General features: G+C 41.2%; 2 protein-coding genes across 2 annotated transcripts; one reads left to right on the top strand and one right to left on the bottom strand.

Annotated features, from left to right (window-relative positions):
• Nucleotides 1-222: 222 nt before the first annotated feature.
• kiaa1328 (KIAA1328 ortholog) lies at nucleotides 223-14,469 on the bottom strand (the record flags this gene model as incomplete). Its single annotated transcript, XM_079242152.1, has 12 exons — nucleotides 14,408-14,469; nucleotides 12,133-12,168; nucleotides 11,783-12,057; nucleotides 11,540-11,640; nucleotides 11,267-11,382; nucleotides 6,834-6,958; nucleotides 5,570-5,952; nucleotides 5,207-5,425; nucleotides 4,949-5,044; nucleotides 4,730-4,821; nucleotides 4,486-4,597; nucleotides 223-451 (listed from the first exon to the last, which is right to left on the bottom strand). The coding sequence occupies exons 1-12, from the start codon at nucleotides 14,460-14,462 to the stop codon at nucleotides 223-225; spliced, it is 1,839 nt and encodes a 612-aa protein (XP_079098278.1). The 5' UTR covers nucleotides 14,463-14,469.
• Nucleotides 14,470-14,683: 214 nt separating this feature from the next.
• On the top strand, nucleotides 14,684-16,654 carry tpgs2 (tubulin polyglutamylase complex subunit 2). Its single transcript, XM_079242817.1, has 7 exons — nucleotides 14,684-14,870; nucleotides 14,993-15,072; nucleotides 15,154-15,241; nucleotides 15,368-15,508; nucleotides 15,678-15,791; nucleotides 15,906-16,069; nucleotides 16,169-16,654. Exons 1-7 carry the CDS (start codon nucleotides 14,795-14,797, stop codon nucleotides 16,385-16,387), a joined length of 882 nt encoding a protein of 293 aa, XP_079098943.1. The 5' UTR covers nucleotides 14,684-14,794; the 3' UTR covers nucleotides 16,388-16,654.
• Nucleotides 16,655-17,644: the final 990 nt, after the last annotated feature.

The following is a 17,644-nucleotide window of genomic DNA, read 5'->3' on the forward strand; positions in this document are numbered from 1 at the left end:
AGCTGCTGTTCATGTTTTCCTGGAGCAACGCAAGCTGTCAATTACAAAGAGGACCAATGCAGAATAAATAAACATTTATTTGTAATAAGGAAAAAAAAATCACAATCGCACATTCTACAAGATCATTTATTCAGATATTGAAAATAAAAAACACTGAGAAAGGTAAGATTAAGCTGGTGTCAAGTGACTTTTTCTTGCTCCCCATTTCCTCCCCCCCCCATGTCAGCAAATGAAGAAAATATCTTCCAGTATTTGGCTTTCCTCCAGGTCCTGCCGAGTGCTCTGCAGATAAGGCCCACTGGGAGTAAGCAGGCTTCGGCCTGCTGATTTGGAAGCATCGAGGGTTGACCTGTGTCGCGATGTTTTGGGTCTTTGAGTCCCCGGCCTGCACGGCTCAGGTGCAGTGACAGGACTAAAGATATCCAATAACTCAACCACAGAAAAGTCTGACCTGGAAAACAATAATAAAATAAGCAAGACTTGTATTTTTTGTCGTTTTGATTGATTTGGAGTCCTGTGGAGAGGCTGTAAATGAGCCTCTTGGTAGAGAAATTTACACAAAAGGCCGCCAGTTACACAACAAGCCCTCAAAGTTAAGCAGAGACGCTGCAAAGCAAGGGATTATCAGCAGACACAAACAAGGCCGAAGTCCACTTGGAGGAGGAAAATATTTGTCCTTCACCTTTTCCTTGTTAACACAGACAATATGAAAGCAAAACTCTTCCAAGTGTTGACAAAAACCTCTCTCGCTGAAGTGTGTACTGAACCCTAACAAGCAGCGTTAACAAGTCCAACCCATCAGTGCGTCCCCCACAGAAAAACACTTTCCTGCAGGTGTGTGAGACTAAGCGGGAGAGAACCTGGTGCTTTCTCCTCTGGAATAGAAATGAGGGAGCGTGCAGTGAAATAAATAAACCAAAACGGGGGAGATTAAGCTAATATAGATTCAATCCCTCAGTCTGGCTGGCTTGATAAATTATTCAGTGTATACACAGCCGAACGACGGCCATTCCAGATACAAAACATGAATTCTTTAAAGCACGCTCGACTGATGTGGCTAACATAATTCTCTGCTCGTTTAAAGCTGCATCGATTTGCATCGCGCAGCTCTGCACACAGCTCTCCCAGGTAAAAGCCATCTTCAGGATGCACTTGTTGAAATGCGTGTGGGTGGTCAGCGGACACACACACCGCTGGAGCTTTTAATCACGCAGCGTTTGTGTTCCTCCACACGTACCCGCAGACCTCCACATGTCATGTTATGAACACTAACGTGAGAATGCACATCAGTAGTTGAAAAGCTCTAAAAGGCTGGATTTTTATTGAGCAACTTGAGCTAATGTATGCACATGTTTGAGCATGAGGGAGAGAAAGTGAAGGAGGGTCAAGTCAACTGAGGGATGATAAATTATGGGGGGGGGGGGGGCAAACAAAAAATAAACTGAGGCTCAAATAAGAAAATCTGTTTTCTGCTACCCGTCAACAGCAAAGGCAGGAAGAAAAAGACTGGGAGGAAGAGAGTGATCAGCGTGTCTGCTTCTATGAGAGACTGGAAATGAGTGCTGCTTCGTTGGATAGAGAGGGAGGAGTGGAGGGAATGCGAGGGAGGGACTTTGGCCACGTTGCTTCACTCGAAATGTGAGAATTTGCATTTTTATTTGTTGATTTATTTAACAGACAGGGCTCTCAAACAGCCATCCATCAACAAACGACATGTCGGTAATGAATAATGCATCACTTACCGGCGGTCACAATCTATAACAAGGGTGGGGGTACAGTTTGGGCAGGAATGTGGGGGGGTGGTAGCGGGTTAGGAGAGGGAGAGAAAGAGGAGTGGTGGTACAGAGACTGCAGGAGGAATAAAGAGCATTACCAACAGATTTCAGCGGAGTACACATTGCAACAAAGAACTTCATCTTTTGGGTCCAGTTTGAATAAAAGTAAAAAAGCTGCTGGATATTAAACACCAAACCGAGTCCCAGCAAATCTATTTTACTGCTGCGTGCATGCAGAGAAACTGAATGAAGCGCAAGTTCTGGTCTTTAAAAATGGCCTGGGGTCTGGAGCAGTGGGTCTTTCTCCAGGTGATGCATGGCCAGTGCTGAGGTACTTCATCTTACGTCCCGGTCAATGCAGCAATAAAAACCCAAAGGAAACGTTACAGAAACTGGACTCGGGCAACATTTCATCTTTATGGAGGAAATTTGAAAAAAGTATCATAGTAAATGAAGCAGAAGATAAGTGCTGCTCGGCCGTGAGAAACCTCTTTTTCCATAAAAGAATCTTGAGTACAATGAAAGCTGCATCGGATACGCTGAGTCCCTCGCAGCTCTTTAAGGCCGAGCGTGAACTACCCACCACCTTCTTCTCACTCATAACTTTCACCGCTTATTTGGCTTCTCTCTTTCATTAAAGATAGCCGTCTCGTCCCAGTGCCCCTTTTCATTTGCAGTCCAAACAGTAAGATAAAAAACCTATAATGGCTACTGCATATATCCTGCATGACAATTTCCAAACCAATCAATAGCAGGCGGGCAATAGCAGGATAGATGGAGATGAGATGGGCAGGGTGTGCTGGAACTGTCTCATTGCCAACTAGCGCAGGATTCATGAAAGGATTAAGGAGGTCACTTAATGTTAACCCCAGCTTTGGTTTTGCAATTTGCACATCAAGATTGCATTGGTTAAGCTCAGATGACCACAACGGCCACGTTGTTGCCGAGTAAAAGAGAATGCAAAGCCGACTTGTACACTAGGACGGGCTTTTTCCTTGAATTCATTCCCAACAGATCATACAGTGTTATTTTTGGATCTTTGTTTGAAACGTGGGATCGTATTTACCGCACTGTGCATGCTCCATTTGTACACATCAGTAGACATACAGTATGAGCAGTCTAATCAAATCAGTGGTTTAGTAAATAACTGCAACCAAAACAAGGCGTCTGAGAGGCATTTCTCCTCATTAGAGTTTGTAATATAAATAAATAAAACACTGTTTGTAGCCAACAGTCCAACAACTTTAATAGACTTTGGAGGTGAAAATGGATGGTAATAAGATCTGAAACCCAGGGCCCCCTGTTAGGCTTAATGGGCATCTGCTAGAGCTCCGTTAAACCGCAGCCATGCACTGGCTTGATTAAAAGTTAATTATTGCAAGTAATAAATTTTGAGCCATTTTGGAAAACTTTCCTTTAAAACAAGAAGCGTTAACTGGAAGAGTTACCATATCGCTAGTCAACTACCACCTTCACTGAACATAGATTAAATCTGAAAATCTGTGATCGAAAGCAGACATTTAGCTTTTTAAATGAATTCCTACATAAACCTAGATTGTTTCTCAGCATCTGCATGAACAGTTGCAGAGCAACAGCAAGCCTTTAGTGACAGGCGAGTGCATATACACAGCGGGACAATACTCACTGATGTTAATTACTATTCAGGGACTCGGAGAAAAGCCTGACCCTCGATGCCTCTGATGTCTACCCCACTATTTTCATCACTATCCATCTGGACTCTAGCTTTCCTCGCTTCCCATTTTTCATTTTATCCAATTCTCTCACCCTCAAATGCACTTTTAACATCTCTCCCTTGCTCTTGCTTTCTCTGTCTCATCACTGTGGCAGAGAGAGAAGGGAGGGCAGTGTGTGCATCCAAGTCTGTTCAATTACACCTGCTGCAGGATCCCTGCTGGGCCGACTAATGGAACGCAGCATGTCTCCTGACAGGCTGGCCACAGCACCGGCTAGCCCCGTAAAAAGCTTCATTTAGCTCTCCACAGCTCAAAAAGTTAGCCAGACTTTAAAAAAAAAAAAAAAAGGTAATATTTAGCCAGCTACTCCAATTCTGAGTTTTAAATTCATATTTGTATCTTTTTTTTAATATGTCTGGGAACAAGTAGAAAAACAGTAAATGCCTTAAGGGGACACAAACAGCTCAGACTGCTGCTAATCATCTCCCCAACGTTTCTCTCCTCTGTCTTTCTGCAGCCGTGACAAATCAACATGTCTGACATGCAAAGATAAAATAAACACAAAATCTCCTATAAAGTCTTGACTATATTAACTGTTTTGTGATTCAACTTATTGCTAGTTGGCAATTTATCAATAAAACTGCATAAGATAAGATCTTATGCAGTTGCAAAATTTCATTATGATGAAAATTTTAATAGAAAAGGAGGAAAGCTTGGACCAGAACTTCAAACTGGCACAAATGTGTGCCTTTTTACTGCATCTGAAGCATGCTGCTCGGTCAGAAACTCTTTCTCCACCAGTTCATTTCTACTGAATTGAACACAGCTTGTTCTTGTGAGAACTGATGCTTCAGGATTATCCTCTATATCTGCTACAGCCCTCCTGTTTATCCAACACTTAAAAGTGTGGAGCACTTATAAAACTCCATAAAACTTCAACAAAATTAGGGGATATCAAAGTAAACAATAAATGTGAACTAAATTATTCATTCGTGTTCAGCGGGAGAATTGCTTACCTGGCCTCCGGGTTTTTTTCGATTACAGAAACTGAGGCGTGCTTACTCGGTCCTGCAGGGGACTTTACAGGAGATGTGGCCATGTCCTGCCTGCTCCGTTCCAAGAGATCTGCTGTGTATAAAGATCAGAGCTAAATCACAAGCAAAAGCAGCAAAAACCAAAAGGAAATGCGAGCAAAGTTGTTTCAAGAAGAGGCTCGGTTTGAGGAAATAAAGCTGTAATCAGATAAAATCAGAAGCTCACCATTTCTTTTGGCCAAAGGAGCAGGAACAGTTTGAGAAGATTTCTCCTGCAGGCTGAGTCCTGCAGGATGTGCCTCCACGTCTTCACACACACTGCAGACCACATACGGATATTTGAAGCTGGTCTTTCTGTGTATGACTAGAATATTCTTTGTGTGTGAGAGTCTGTGTATTTGATGTGTGAGGTGTTTGTGTCTGACTAAACCTGTAACCTGTTTACCTGGAGGGCAGATTTTGGTGGGAAGGACCCTCTGGCTCAGGCCCTTCATTCCTAACGTTTGAACCGCTAAGCTCAGCTTGGGCATGCTGTTGAATTCTAACAAAACAAATAGAAACAATCAGGTTGTAGAAGTCTGCAACAACATGAGGACAAGTGCAGAGAAGGAAAACTTCTGAATATATGAATAGGTTATCATTACTATTTAGTAACTAGCCTTGTGACCAGATATGTGTGATTTCTTTCCAGGTTGTCTTCTACCTGCTGTAATCGAGACGTGACTGTCGGAGCTGCTCAGTCTGTCGGTTGAGCCTCTCCTCCTGCTCAACCAGCCGTGCCTGCAGCCTCTCTCTCTCCATCTCCAACTGCATCTTCTGCAACAGCAGCTGGTGCCTCTTTTCCTCCCATCCTTCATGACCCAGCACAGGCCTGGTGAGGGCTTCTTTAGCCTCTGAGCCCATGACATCCCCACAGTGTGGCCTGTGTGTAATTGCATGGATAGTATCCCTGCTCAACATTTATCTGGTTTACAGTTTGGAAAAAACTAAATTAAAGTTGATTTAAAAGAAAAATAAACAAGCAAGTGAGGTAATCATGTGGAATGATACATAAGCGTTACTGTACCTGTCACAGCTCCTCTGTCTAGATGTGTCATGATGACAGTTTACTTGGCAGGAGCCACCGTCGCTTCTTTCTTGCTGTGTTCCAGTGTCATGACAACTGCCTCGGCTGTGCTCACATCTGTGGCATGTTTGTGGCTCCCTGCGCTCCCTCCTCCTACTCGCATGCTGTTTGACTGGCCCATCAGCTGGACTGAACTCGCCCTCGCAGGAAAGAGAGGCAGGGTTTCCAAAGGTTTGCACTGCTTCTCTTCTTGCACCGCTACTCCTGTGCGCTTGAGCCTGTTGAGCTCCAGTAGCAGCAAGGCTGAGGTATGAGCCATCAAAGAGTGAGCCATTAGCTCTGCTTGTATATGTCCAGCTGGGGACTTCCTCGCTACTGAGCACCTGGAGAGCAAACAAAGAGTCCAATGAATGCTTTTTGGCCAATTTGGGAAGCCACTGAAAACCTGATGGAGTTTTTCAGCCAAAAACATTCGACTGCTCCATAAACCTTTCATTTACAGCTCAGCAGCTGAACTAAAATTTACCAATACTAAATTAGGACTCACGTACCAACATAATTTGCTAATGCTGTTATGTGTCGTAAAAGCTCCCAATTTGTTTGCAGGAGCTGTTGAGTTTCCAGCTGCTGCCAAAGCACAGGTTATGTAAACAGCAGTGCATGGACACACATCACGTCTAGACACCGACGTACTAAACTGCTTCCCAAGCACGCTGCTTCCACGACAGAGCTGGTATGGGAAGTCTGGGATTTAAAGCGGCACAAATCATCTCTCAAAACTGTAAACTGGACAGTTGCTGTGGGATTAAGCGCACAGTTTCAGCTGAGCGTAAGTGGCAGGTAAACCAAGGTCAAGAGCATTATGAGATAAACATATGGAGGAAAGCCCATCTTATACTTGACGGGAGAAGAGACTGTGACTAATTTGCTAAGGGTCAAAGAGCAGGCAAACACGCATTGTTCAGAGCTACTGTGGGACAATGAGGTTAGTCAAGTCATCTGTTCTCACAGAGGCTAAAGTCAGGCTTGAATCTTCATTTCTAACGTGTCACCTTGAGAGAGTTTTCTCTGTGTTCCAGTCATAAGGAACTACGGACCGAAGAGGACCGTCGTGACTTGTTATGAATTATTATGACATGGGTTAATGCGCTGTTGCATGGCTTTCCACAGGCTGTTTGCACACCAAAGAGTGCGACTGATGTGTAAAACAGGGACTGCGGCGCAGCCTTCACTTCAATCTCGCAACCGGGGCATCGTGTCTTACCGTGGGAGGGGCTGGGAGGTGGCTCAGCTGGGCAATGGACTGGTTGAGCTTTGCCTGTTGCTGAGAAAGGTATTGTTGGTAAAGCCCCAGCAGTTCCTGGCACTCTTTGTACTGTTTCTGCAGGCCTGGTGGTCCAAGATTTAAGTAAAACAAGCTCTAGAGTGGAACAAACAAAGCCCTGGCTTTATAAATAGACACTTTTCAAGGTTCAGCTAAGAAATGTTGGTCTCATGAAATTGTGCAATTATCAGTATAATCAGACACCTGCTTGGATGATAAACTATTAAATCAGTGTATAGCTCTACAGAGAAGTTAAAAACATCTGAAGGGCCACCCAAACCTAAACAGCAGAGAAAGAATAAAGCTGGCTTCGACAGACAAACTGAATTAAAACTTTGTTTCAGCAACCTATTATACACTAGAAATGAGGAGAGAACAGCAACTCTGAAAATACAGGGAGAAGAGTCCAGCTGAATCAAAGTTGCTGCGGCACAGAGCTTTCACCATCTGGGTCGAGCCAAGCTGTGTTGAGCTGAGCTGGGCTGTGCCATGCCAGGCTATCTGCCAGACAGAAGCTGGCAGCCACAGGAAAACTAATCTGGAGCGGGACGACTGCTGCGCCTCAGGAGCCCACTAATGACAGTGGCAGCACCACACCACACCAACACATACAAAGATAATGAGCATGAGAATGGAGAGACTGCACGCAGACACACCCGCACACATTCGATGATCAACCACAGTCTGACACACACACACAAAAAAAAAACAGCAAGACATGAGTGCAAATTCCCCACCTGCGCTGTAAACAGCCCACACACAAACACAACAATAAAGCAAGAAGTACAGAAAGCAAGTTGGATGCACACTCCCACCCAAGCTGACCATAAAGCGTGTTCCTCCAGGCCATATCTTTTTATGATGGTGGCACTGCTCCCCCAGCTGATGAGTTTCTCAGCATCCAGTTGGAAAAAACTCCCATTTAAAATGAGAAAATCAAAGTTCAAAGTACAGTCTTATTGAAGAAATAGTTGGCGGAACACTTCATAAGGAAACACTTTGGTTGTTAGAAGACTTCAATCAGCCCGTGGAAATGAAACAGAGGGAAAGAGAAGAGAGCGAGCGCAGCTTTGAATTGAGGACCAGACACCAGACAAATGCAATGCAGCAGCTTCCATAAACACTGGGAATATGTGAGAAAACGCTTTGATTAAACCCTCCGTCTAACTCCGGCTTCTCTTGGGCTATTCTCATCTCCATGGAAGCAGTTCTATATGGAAAACTTAAGGACATCACAAGGACATCACATCATATATACCTGCACTTGGAGATCTGTTTATGCAGCATGAAGGATCTTAAAGGGGACAAACTTGAATATACTTCTAATGCAACATGGCACCTCAATCAAGATAGAAACGGTGGTGCCGGGAAAGAAAATAATAATAATAATAATAATAATGACAGCTGCTAATATCTCAGCAAATTCACATAAAACATTGTTTCTATAATTTCTCACAGCTAGAAAACAAGCAGCAGATTGTACCTGGTACAAAAGTTCAATACAAACTGACTCATAACTTTACTTAGTGGGAAATCACACACCATCAGAAATACTTGAACAGCATCTATGTGTGCTACAGAACACACCATCCTGCTGCCTTACAGCATCTCGAAGCACACACAAAGGTAGTGTGTTCCTGTAGTGACAGGGTAACACTTCCTGGACAGCTAGCACTAGGTAATCCGAACTGAGTGGAGCAACACTGATAAGATTCCACCTCTCAGCCTGTCACTACACTAAACATGCTTCCTCCATACCATTGGACATCAGCCAATGAGGGCCACACACTCCTGCAAACCTCTAGTTTACATCAGAGCTGCAAAGTGTCGACAATGACTTACTCCTCCCCCATGCTCCAAAAATACTCCAAATCAAGGGCTTGGAGTGAAGAAGCTTCAGATGGGGCCTGTCAAAATGATTCACTTCCCTGTCAGACCGAGGCTCAAATGAAATAATGAAATCCACTTCAAGGTGGAACAAATTTGCACAGAAGGGGGGAATATTTTAAAGCCTGCTTTAGCACGCTGTGCCAAACAGATTGAGCCCGCGCAGGGATGCAAAGGGAACGGGGGTGGAGACTGATCTGTGAATGTGTGCCGAGTGTATGAAAGTGTACAAGGAAGAAATGTTGGGGAATTAAACGAGGTACAGAGTTTACCAATAAGCCAAAATGCTCCTGAATGAGAAGAATTCAGTTTATACAAGAAACAGAGGGACAAGTCAAACACTAAAACTATGATGCCATATATTTATGAAAATACCCTCAAATTTTTCCCCAAAATCTTTATCCGCCACCTTTGGCATTCATTAATCACAGATGAAAACAAAAATCTCACTGAGTTATTGGTTATCTGTTCAAAATCTTCTGACCCATGTATCATCACACACCTACCAAAAATGCACAAGTCCACTATTCAGGACCAAACAGTACATCTTTGATAAACAGCAGGCCAACAATCTGACTCAACGTATCAAGCATTACATATACATTAAACACTTGTTCTAGTTCATTTATTCAACATTAACTAACATTAAGCATTAATCTCAACTGACAACATCAGACTGCAGAGTTTATTGTATTTCCTCCAAAATGATGTATAAAGATGTTAAAACCATCCATCTCTGCAAAAAGTGCATGAAAAAAAACTCTCCTGCTCACATGTCAAACTGCAACCTTTACTAACCTGTATATAGTATGTCTATGAAACAATAACTGTTTAAATGGTTTTAACTTTTAGACACATATCAGACGGTTACACTGAGAACAAAGTTGGATATAATGCAACTTAGAAAAGACATAAATATCTAAAGTTATTAAATGTGATGTATGATTATCACAAAATCCTCTTTTACTTAACTGAACTTCCTGTAAATGTCACACCCCTGAAGCCTGGAAGATAAGAAGATTTTGCCCCAATATTGTTATAACATTAGTGTTTGTCATCGGCTTGTAATTACACTGTCAGACCTCATAATTCACTAATTTTCTAACTCACTCTTGGCATAAACACTATTCCAACACTTTAAAGAACTGTACATTTTGTTAGTAAACTGACTTGCCAATATGCCTTCAAGTAAAAACATGCATTCAGCCAATCTCAAACACAAATTCACTCCTACATGCCAGGCAGTTGCAAATGTCAGCTGAAAATCCCAAATATCAAGGGTACTTTTCTCTCTCATCCTGGGTGGCTTGGGCCTGAGGTATAGTCCAACATTCTTTATACCTCAGACAACCCTGAATATTGGTTAGATAAGATAAGGCGAGGCGTAATGGAATTAGACTTGACAAGGCTCTCACTCAGTGTGTTTGCCTTTGGTGTCTCCTTAACCTTTCGAAGAAGTGCCAGAACCTTCTGCCTAAAAAGAGCCTTCATGACTCTTGCACACACTTTAAAAGACTATGTTATCCCCCCCTGAGGTGGTTGGATCCAAACACTTTTTCCTCTCAAATACCTTTTTAATGGAGTTTAGAAGTTTGGTGTAAATGCCAAGTCTCCCAGCCAAAGTGCCTTTAATTGAGTTGAGCTTTCCCCATTTTCCCCTCCACCGCTGCCAATCTTGCAAATTACCAGACTGGTCAATTACTCTTCATATTTTGCAGTATTTTTAACCTGCTGGTCATGCTCTGGTGTGACCCAAGCAGAAAAGTTATGGCGACAGCAGGCTAGTTTTAGTGTTACATCACTTGCACTTACCTCAAGTTAGACAATATAGAATGAGCTGTTAACCCATGTGATCTCATTTCTCAGCAGAATAACAGAGATATTCTGTACTCTACATTCAGCAGTCAGGGAAGGTTAGCAAAACACATGGTAAAAACAAGCAACACAGCCCTCTCAGTTAATATCAGACTACATCTTCAGATGATAAGATGATTCGGATGGTCTGGGCCAGGGCTGCAGACATGAAATTGATTCTGAGCTCTACATTGCATAAGCTACGAGCACTTGTAAAGGACAACAGGAGCAAGAAAAAAAAAGAAGGAAAATTTAAATGCATCTTTTTCTCTGCATTTTGTGTCAGACTGTCAGCTCTTGCAAACAGACTGAACATGGCCTAACATGAAGCAACACTGCCCCCTGTAGACCTTCATTTAGAATATCAAGCAGGCCACCAGAAGCACACACACACTATGCAGAAGCTCATGCTTGTGTTTCAACCATGTTTCCAACCAAAGTCATTAATGGTTGATTTTTTTTCAGCATTTTAGCTCTACATACTTGATTTTGCAGCTTTATTCTTTCCTTGCATAGTGCAGCTATTTATAACAGTCTTATTATTTTAATTATAAATGGTGCAAATCTGACAAATACTTTCAACTACTTGCTGCAAAAGGAATGTAACTCATAAGTAGACTCTCAAAGGATACTCTCCCTCTCTTGTGCTATAATCAGGTTCTGTTGCTCCAGTTGCTGGATCTTGCGTTCAAAATTTCCCTGCTCATCTTTCAGACGCTGCACCGACTCCTCTTTCTCCTCGCTTACTCTGTAGAACAGAAAATGGCAGAGTTAAACCAGAGGTTGTCTTTCTCAGAGGAAGACAACATACAGAAGGGAAATATTTCATTAACTTCTTTTTTAATAATAGAATCTTATTAAAGGTACAACTATCACAGAGTTCTGCGCCACATGCTGCTGCCTACCTAGCTAATTCTTCAATGAGGTTTGTAATTCGCCTTTTATCTTCAGGACAGAGGTCCTTCAAAGAGACGTCACTCTTAGCTCTGCTGGTCTCAGACATCACCTGTGTGGAGAAACGTTAACAAGCATACAGGTTTATCACAGAGTAGCACTGAAAATGCCAAATTCCTTCTCCTACACAAATAATGAACCATGTCATCCATGGGGGGAGAGAGAAAAACAGCTTATAAGAATCCCTGGCTTACCTGTGGCAGAGGACGAAAGGCATCAGGGGGCTGAAAGAGAGTTTGCTCTGCAGGCACAGAGGCACTTAGATTAGCTGATATGTTTTCCTTCATATAAGCTCCAAAACTATCACTTTGTAAGTCGTTTTGTTTCTTGTTTGCTGTCTTTTGCGTGGTATGACTTTTGATGACAGAGGAGTGCTTTGTTCTTGTCTTGGTGCCTCTCTTACTAGATGTATGATTACCATTTAGACCAAGACTGAAAGGAGTCTGAGCCTTCACTCCCCCGTCCACTCCTTAAAACAAAAACAACAACTTAACAATGCATTTCTGATATAAGTGTTTGGATCCAGAAATGTCATGAGACTCACCAGGAACAAACACCAGAGGTTGTTCTTCATCCGACACTTTAACAAAGCAAAAAGAAGTTACTTTAGTTAAGGTTCAGTCAAAGTAAGAAGTGTTGGTAAAACGCAAAACTAAATTTGTTACTATAAATAATATTATAAGGCAAAACAAAACCATTCAAGCTGAAATACTTATTAGACTTTTCATGTGATACAAGAAGCATTTCAGCATTGATGTAACAAAGAAGGGAAAGCATACTTTGCTTTCAAAAAAATTACTTTATCTCACAGAAAAGTTTTTTAAAAAAAAAACAAGTTTCAGACAGATTTTAACTCTTGAAAGCAGCCAACTTCAGAGTTTTGACACATAAGGTCAACAATCAATGGCAGGGGTACTTAAATTGGTCCTAGGATGGCTGCAATCCAGCAACTTTTCAATGTATCACTGCTCCAACACAGCTGACTCAACTTCATGAGTCACTGCGCAGAACCTGATAGGCTATTAGATCTATCTGGCTTGATCCCGGTGTGTTGAACCAGGAATACAGAGAAAACCTGCTGGATTGCAGCCATACAACCGAACCGAATATCCCTGATCTATGGCATGACACCAATCAAATCCTTCTAATTAATTATTGTGGAAAAATAAGAAAAAGTTGCAAAAACTGTCCTCCTTTGACACCATATTCCAGCCAACTTTATGAGACCAGAAGCATTATGTTTCAATTGTTCATTTCTCAAGTATTCAAAGGAATGAAGATGGTTAACAACACAACTACAATAATGAAAAAAACAGGTTACAACGTAAATTCAGGCTCCATCAAAGTGTAGAAGAGGTCACTTTGAACGTTTCTTTCATTAAGGAGACATTAATTTGAGTTTTACACACATGTTTACACATAAACATATATACATAACTACTCTTGCTTTCATAAGTTATTTTCTTCAATCAACGTTACAATTAACAGGTTCCCAAAATTAAATGAGATCATGATGCTTTTGACTGTCCCTAAGACACGCTGTAAATCCAGAGGAGACAGAGCCTTTTCAGTTCTAGACAGGCTAACTCCTTGCTGTTTTTAAAAGCCGTTTAAAAACACATTTTTATTCTTTGGCATTATAGCAAGACTGAGTTGTCATCTGAGTCCTTGTATTTATTAATATTTTTATATTAATATATTTATAATGTTTTATACATTTTTATAAATTAATTTGTATTAATAAAATCATTTTATAATTTTATTATTTCTATCATTTTTATTATATTATTTTATTACTTTTTATTTTTAATATTTTTTCATTTATTTTTATTAATATTTTAACTATTCTTTTTCATGTATCTTATGTATTTTACCATTTTATTTTATTTACTTAAGCTGTTTGTACTCACTTGCTGTTACTGTACTTCACTTTGGTCAGCTGTATGTTGTTTTTAAAGTGCTTTATGAATAAATATGGTATGGTCTGATCTTATGCAGTATAAAGCTGCATTTATTGCTTCAAACAAGCTTGTCAAGTCAGCCTCACTGAAGTAAAACCAAAGGAGCAACTTTGATCAGAAAATGTCTAACAAAAGTCCCAAATTATCGCTGACATGTCTTTTTGGAAACCTGTTTATGTATTTTATTACTCCAAGAGAGGCATAATAGATTTCTTTTTGTCTTTCTTTCTTTGAATAAGAAAGTGTGTTTTCATATTAAAAAAATGTACAAGGATGGAATTATGAGACTGTATACACAATTGTAAGTTTATTGAATCTATCTACAGATACACAAGACAAATGTTTTGTTTTTTTGTTTTATTTCTTTGCTGAAGTAGTGTGTGGTGACATGGTTAGGGTGGGGATTAATCTAATTTAGTTAAGTCAACTCAATTTATTGTTATTATTCGAAAGGTGCTTTATGGGGCAGATTACACAAGATTTAATCTTCTATCTGTGCCTATTTGTTCATGTATAACAATGTAAAGTTAAACTGAACATTAAATGTTTCCAAACTAAAGTCCACGTTCTGAAACTCTTGTTTTCCTCTATGTTGTCGCCTTTGAAGTTTTACTATTAAACTACATACCATAAATAAATATGAAAGACTCCAATTATTGCAATAGTAAGCATTAATGATTGATGAAAAAGACAGAATATTTAACTCAAGCACAAACAGTAAACAAACAGGATGTCTCACTTCCTCAGACAAACAAAGACCAAAACATTTCCCAGACTCATTTGTCATCTCCCTGTGAGATTTGAAAAACTGTGAACTGGTTAAAGAAGCTATTTGGGATGGATAAGAAGATATTCTACCGCCATTGATCCAGAATATCTTTGAATTTCCACTTCTTTTTGCCGATGCCGCCATGTTGAAATAACCGCCACCACTCCCAATGAGCCAAGCGTTGCCAAGGAAAAATAGTCCCGCCTTTATTTTACATCCGAAGAGCTGATTGGCTCTTTTGGACAAACGATGCTTCCTATTGGCTCAAACGTACGTCGCTTGTGCGCCTGAGCTGCCCTTGTTGCGTGCTGTGCGTGCGTTGTCAGCTGACCTATCAGGTGTTGCGTGGACGATGCGGCGCTTTTATTACTAGTAGATGCTGATAATAAGATTCCAGACAAATTTGAGGTCGTATTATCTTATTATTAGTGAATGCAGATAAGATTTTAGACAAATTTGTGTTCGTATTATTAGAAATGGAGGAGACAAAGGAGAGCTTTGTGTACAAGGGTGTTGCTGAGAGACTGACTCTTGGCATTACTCGCATACTCGGTTTGTATTATGACATCTGCTTTAACATTAGCAACATAAAGTGAGCTTAGCTTACAATAAATGCTGTCTGAGCGAAAAATGGAACTGTGTTAAGAGTGATTAACTTGTCCTTGTTGGTCCAGAGAATATGCCCGGGGTGGTGGATGTGCGTTTTGCAGAAAGGGAGCCTGCAGAGAAGAGGAGCTTGCTGTCATGGGAACAGGTGAGATAAGTATTACAATTTACTGTTTTCCTTATAGAGGTCTAAGGATAACACCTTGTCATGTCTTTATTTATCCACCAGAAAAACACATGTATTTTACCAGAGGATCTACGAGATTTTTACCTGACAACTGATGGATTCACATTAACCTGGAGCGTTAAACTGGACAGTAAGTGCCTTCATACTGAGAGTTTTTGCAATGTAAGACTCGTAAAACTGTTATTGAGATAACAATTAACTGAAGTAGCTCTTGATATTTATTCTGAAATGTACTGTTTGGATGTCTATTTTCCAGATGAATGTGTGCCTTTAGGATGTATGATGATCAACAGTGTGGCCAGGCTGTGCCCACTCCTCCAACCAGTATCACTCTTCTCTCTTCCCAATGCACCATCCCTGGCTGACCTGGACTGGGAGGAGAGTAGCGCAGGAAATGGTAAAATTCACCTGTCAGATCCTCGCGTGGGCTTAACACAATAATTACAGCATGTCACATTCAATTATAGCTGTTTATATATGCTCACTTGTGCAGAAAGCTGGCTAATGAATGAGCTGTTGATTGGAAAGTAAATATTTATTCAGGGTTCATTCATGTTTTCTGTCAGGACTGCAGCATGTGCCCGCTGCACCTCATTTTGACGCCCGGAGCCGCATCTTTGAGCTGGATTCTTGTGGTGGAAATGGAAAAGTGTGCCTGGTCTACAAAAACTGCACTCCAGGTGTTGCGTTTATTTTCAGAAATTTTACCTTCTGGCTAATCACAACCTAAGCATAAACAGTATTGAAAAAGTGTACATATTTCACCATTTAGTCATTGGTCTTGTGTTTTGTAGGGGTGGTAGCCCAGCAGAGTGAGCTCTGGTTCCTGGATCGTTCACTCTGCTGGCATTTTTTGACAACAACCTTTACCTCCTATTACCGGCTGATGATAATACACCTGGGTCTGCCTGAGTGGCAGTATTCCTTTACCCCATATGGCCCAAGCCCCCAGGCGAAGGTAAAATAACAAAGCATACAGTGTGAACAGATTAGACCTGTTTAAGATTTGTTCACATATAATTACATGAAGCTCTCCATATCCTGGTTCCTTCTGCAGCAGTGGGCATCTCTTTACCAACCCCTGACCTTCAGCTGTGAGCTCAATCAGGCCGATCCTGCTGGAGATTCCTTTATTAATAAACTGGATCCTACTAAGGCCTTTAAAGGTAAAACCAAGGCTCCACCCCCCAAGAAGAAGCCGTCAACACAGTGCAGCTCAGTGAGCACTACCAGAGGCCAGAGCACCGCAGGAAGACACGGCGGAGCAAAGCGGTGAAAATGTTCCCAACTAGGAAAGACATTTCATGCTGCCTGACTTCCTGTGTTACCAACATGGCTTTGAAGACCAGTTACTGGCTGGACTTGTCATGGCCATTCTCTGACCTGAATGTGGTCCAAGATTAATGTAAGTTGCATGTTTGAGGTGGCATGTACCTGATACAAGCAATGTGGAACAATTACAGATTTAGAAGACACTTCGTTATGTTTGCTTCCTTGATCACAGTTCTTCCTTAACCATGCTGATGATGCTTGTTGCACATTTAGAAAAACATGGATGTAATGTTGAGTGTTCGTGATGGAGAAATGGGTTGTTGCATTAGCAAGCAGTTCTCTGCAACACATTCAGCACAAACAAACTAAGACAGTGTTCACCAGTAACAACACTGCGGTTACCAGTAATGACACTGTCAATTTCTAACTGCTTTTATTATCACTTGCCTTGATGTGCTGCTTATTTTTGATCAGTTATTCAGGAATATTGTACAAAAAAATGTAAGATTCTGCCCTGTGATGGACTGGCAACAAGTCCAGGGTGTACCCTCCCTCTCACCCAGTGACTGCTGGGATAGGCTCCAGCTTCTCCGCGACCCTAAATCGGACTAAGCAGTTCAGAAAATGAATACATTAATGTGAGATTTGCTAGAAAACTTCAAACTTTGTTTAACTAATTAAAAGAAAAAAGGAAAAAAGAAAAGCTCCAAACTTTGAGAAGTGCCATCCTTTCGGTTTTTTAGACGCTTCGCTGCTGCATTGACAGTGTTGTGAGAAACTTGGATGCAAGCAGCTTGAGAACCATTTTGTCTGAATCAGGTGTGTTGCATCAGAGAAACATCTAAATCCTGCTTGACAGAGAGAGGGCTTTGAGGTCCAGAACTGGTGTCCCTGTGTATGTTTCAGCCAGTATGAGTGGACAGTATTAACTCTGGTTTGAAACAGAAAAAAACAGCGATCATGTGATTTAACAGAACAAAAGCGCCAATAGAAACTGCTGTATGTTGTCAGCAGATGCCTTACAGCTTTTGTGTGACATATAGCCTTAAATAAGTGAGTATTAAATCAAGTTATATGCCAACCATTTTATGTTTTAAAAAATGTTTAGGATTTCTGCTCCTTTGTGTAATGGCGTGTACTCCAAGTATTTCACATATACTGCATGAGGGAGTGATTTCCAGCATTGTTGATCTTTGTCCAAGCCCAGTTTTAAATGTAATGCTATAATGCTTACAACTGCAGTCTGTCATAATTATAAAGA

This window comes from Telmatherina bonti, assembly GCF_933228915.1.
Source record: "Telmatherina bonti genome assembly, chromosome: 6".
NCBI lineage: Eukaryota > Metazoa > Chordata > Actinopteri > Atheriniformes > Telmatherinidae > Telmatherina > Telmatherina bonti.

Bases quoted from the DNA above. Each gene is read 5' to 3' on its own strand.
- tpgs2 (XM_079242817.1), top strand. From the start codon at position 14,795: ATGGAGGAGACAAAGGAGAGCTTTGTGTACAAGGGTGTTGCTGAGAGA. The intron at 15,509-15,677 runs GTAAAATTCACC...GTTTTCTGTCAG, and splicing joins GGAGAGTAGCGCAGGAAATG to GACTGCAGCATGTGCCCGCT. The intron at 15,792-15,905 runs GTGTTGCGTTTA...TGTGTTTTGTAG, and splicing joins CTACAAAAACTGCACTCCAG to GGGTGGTAGCCCAGCAGAGT.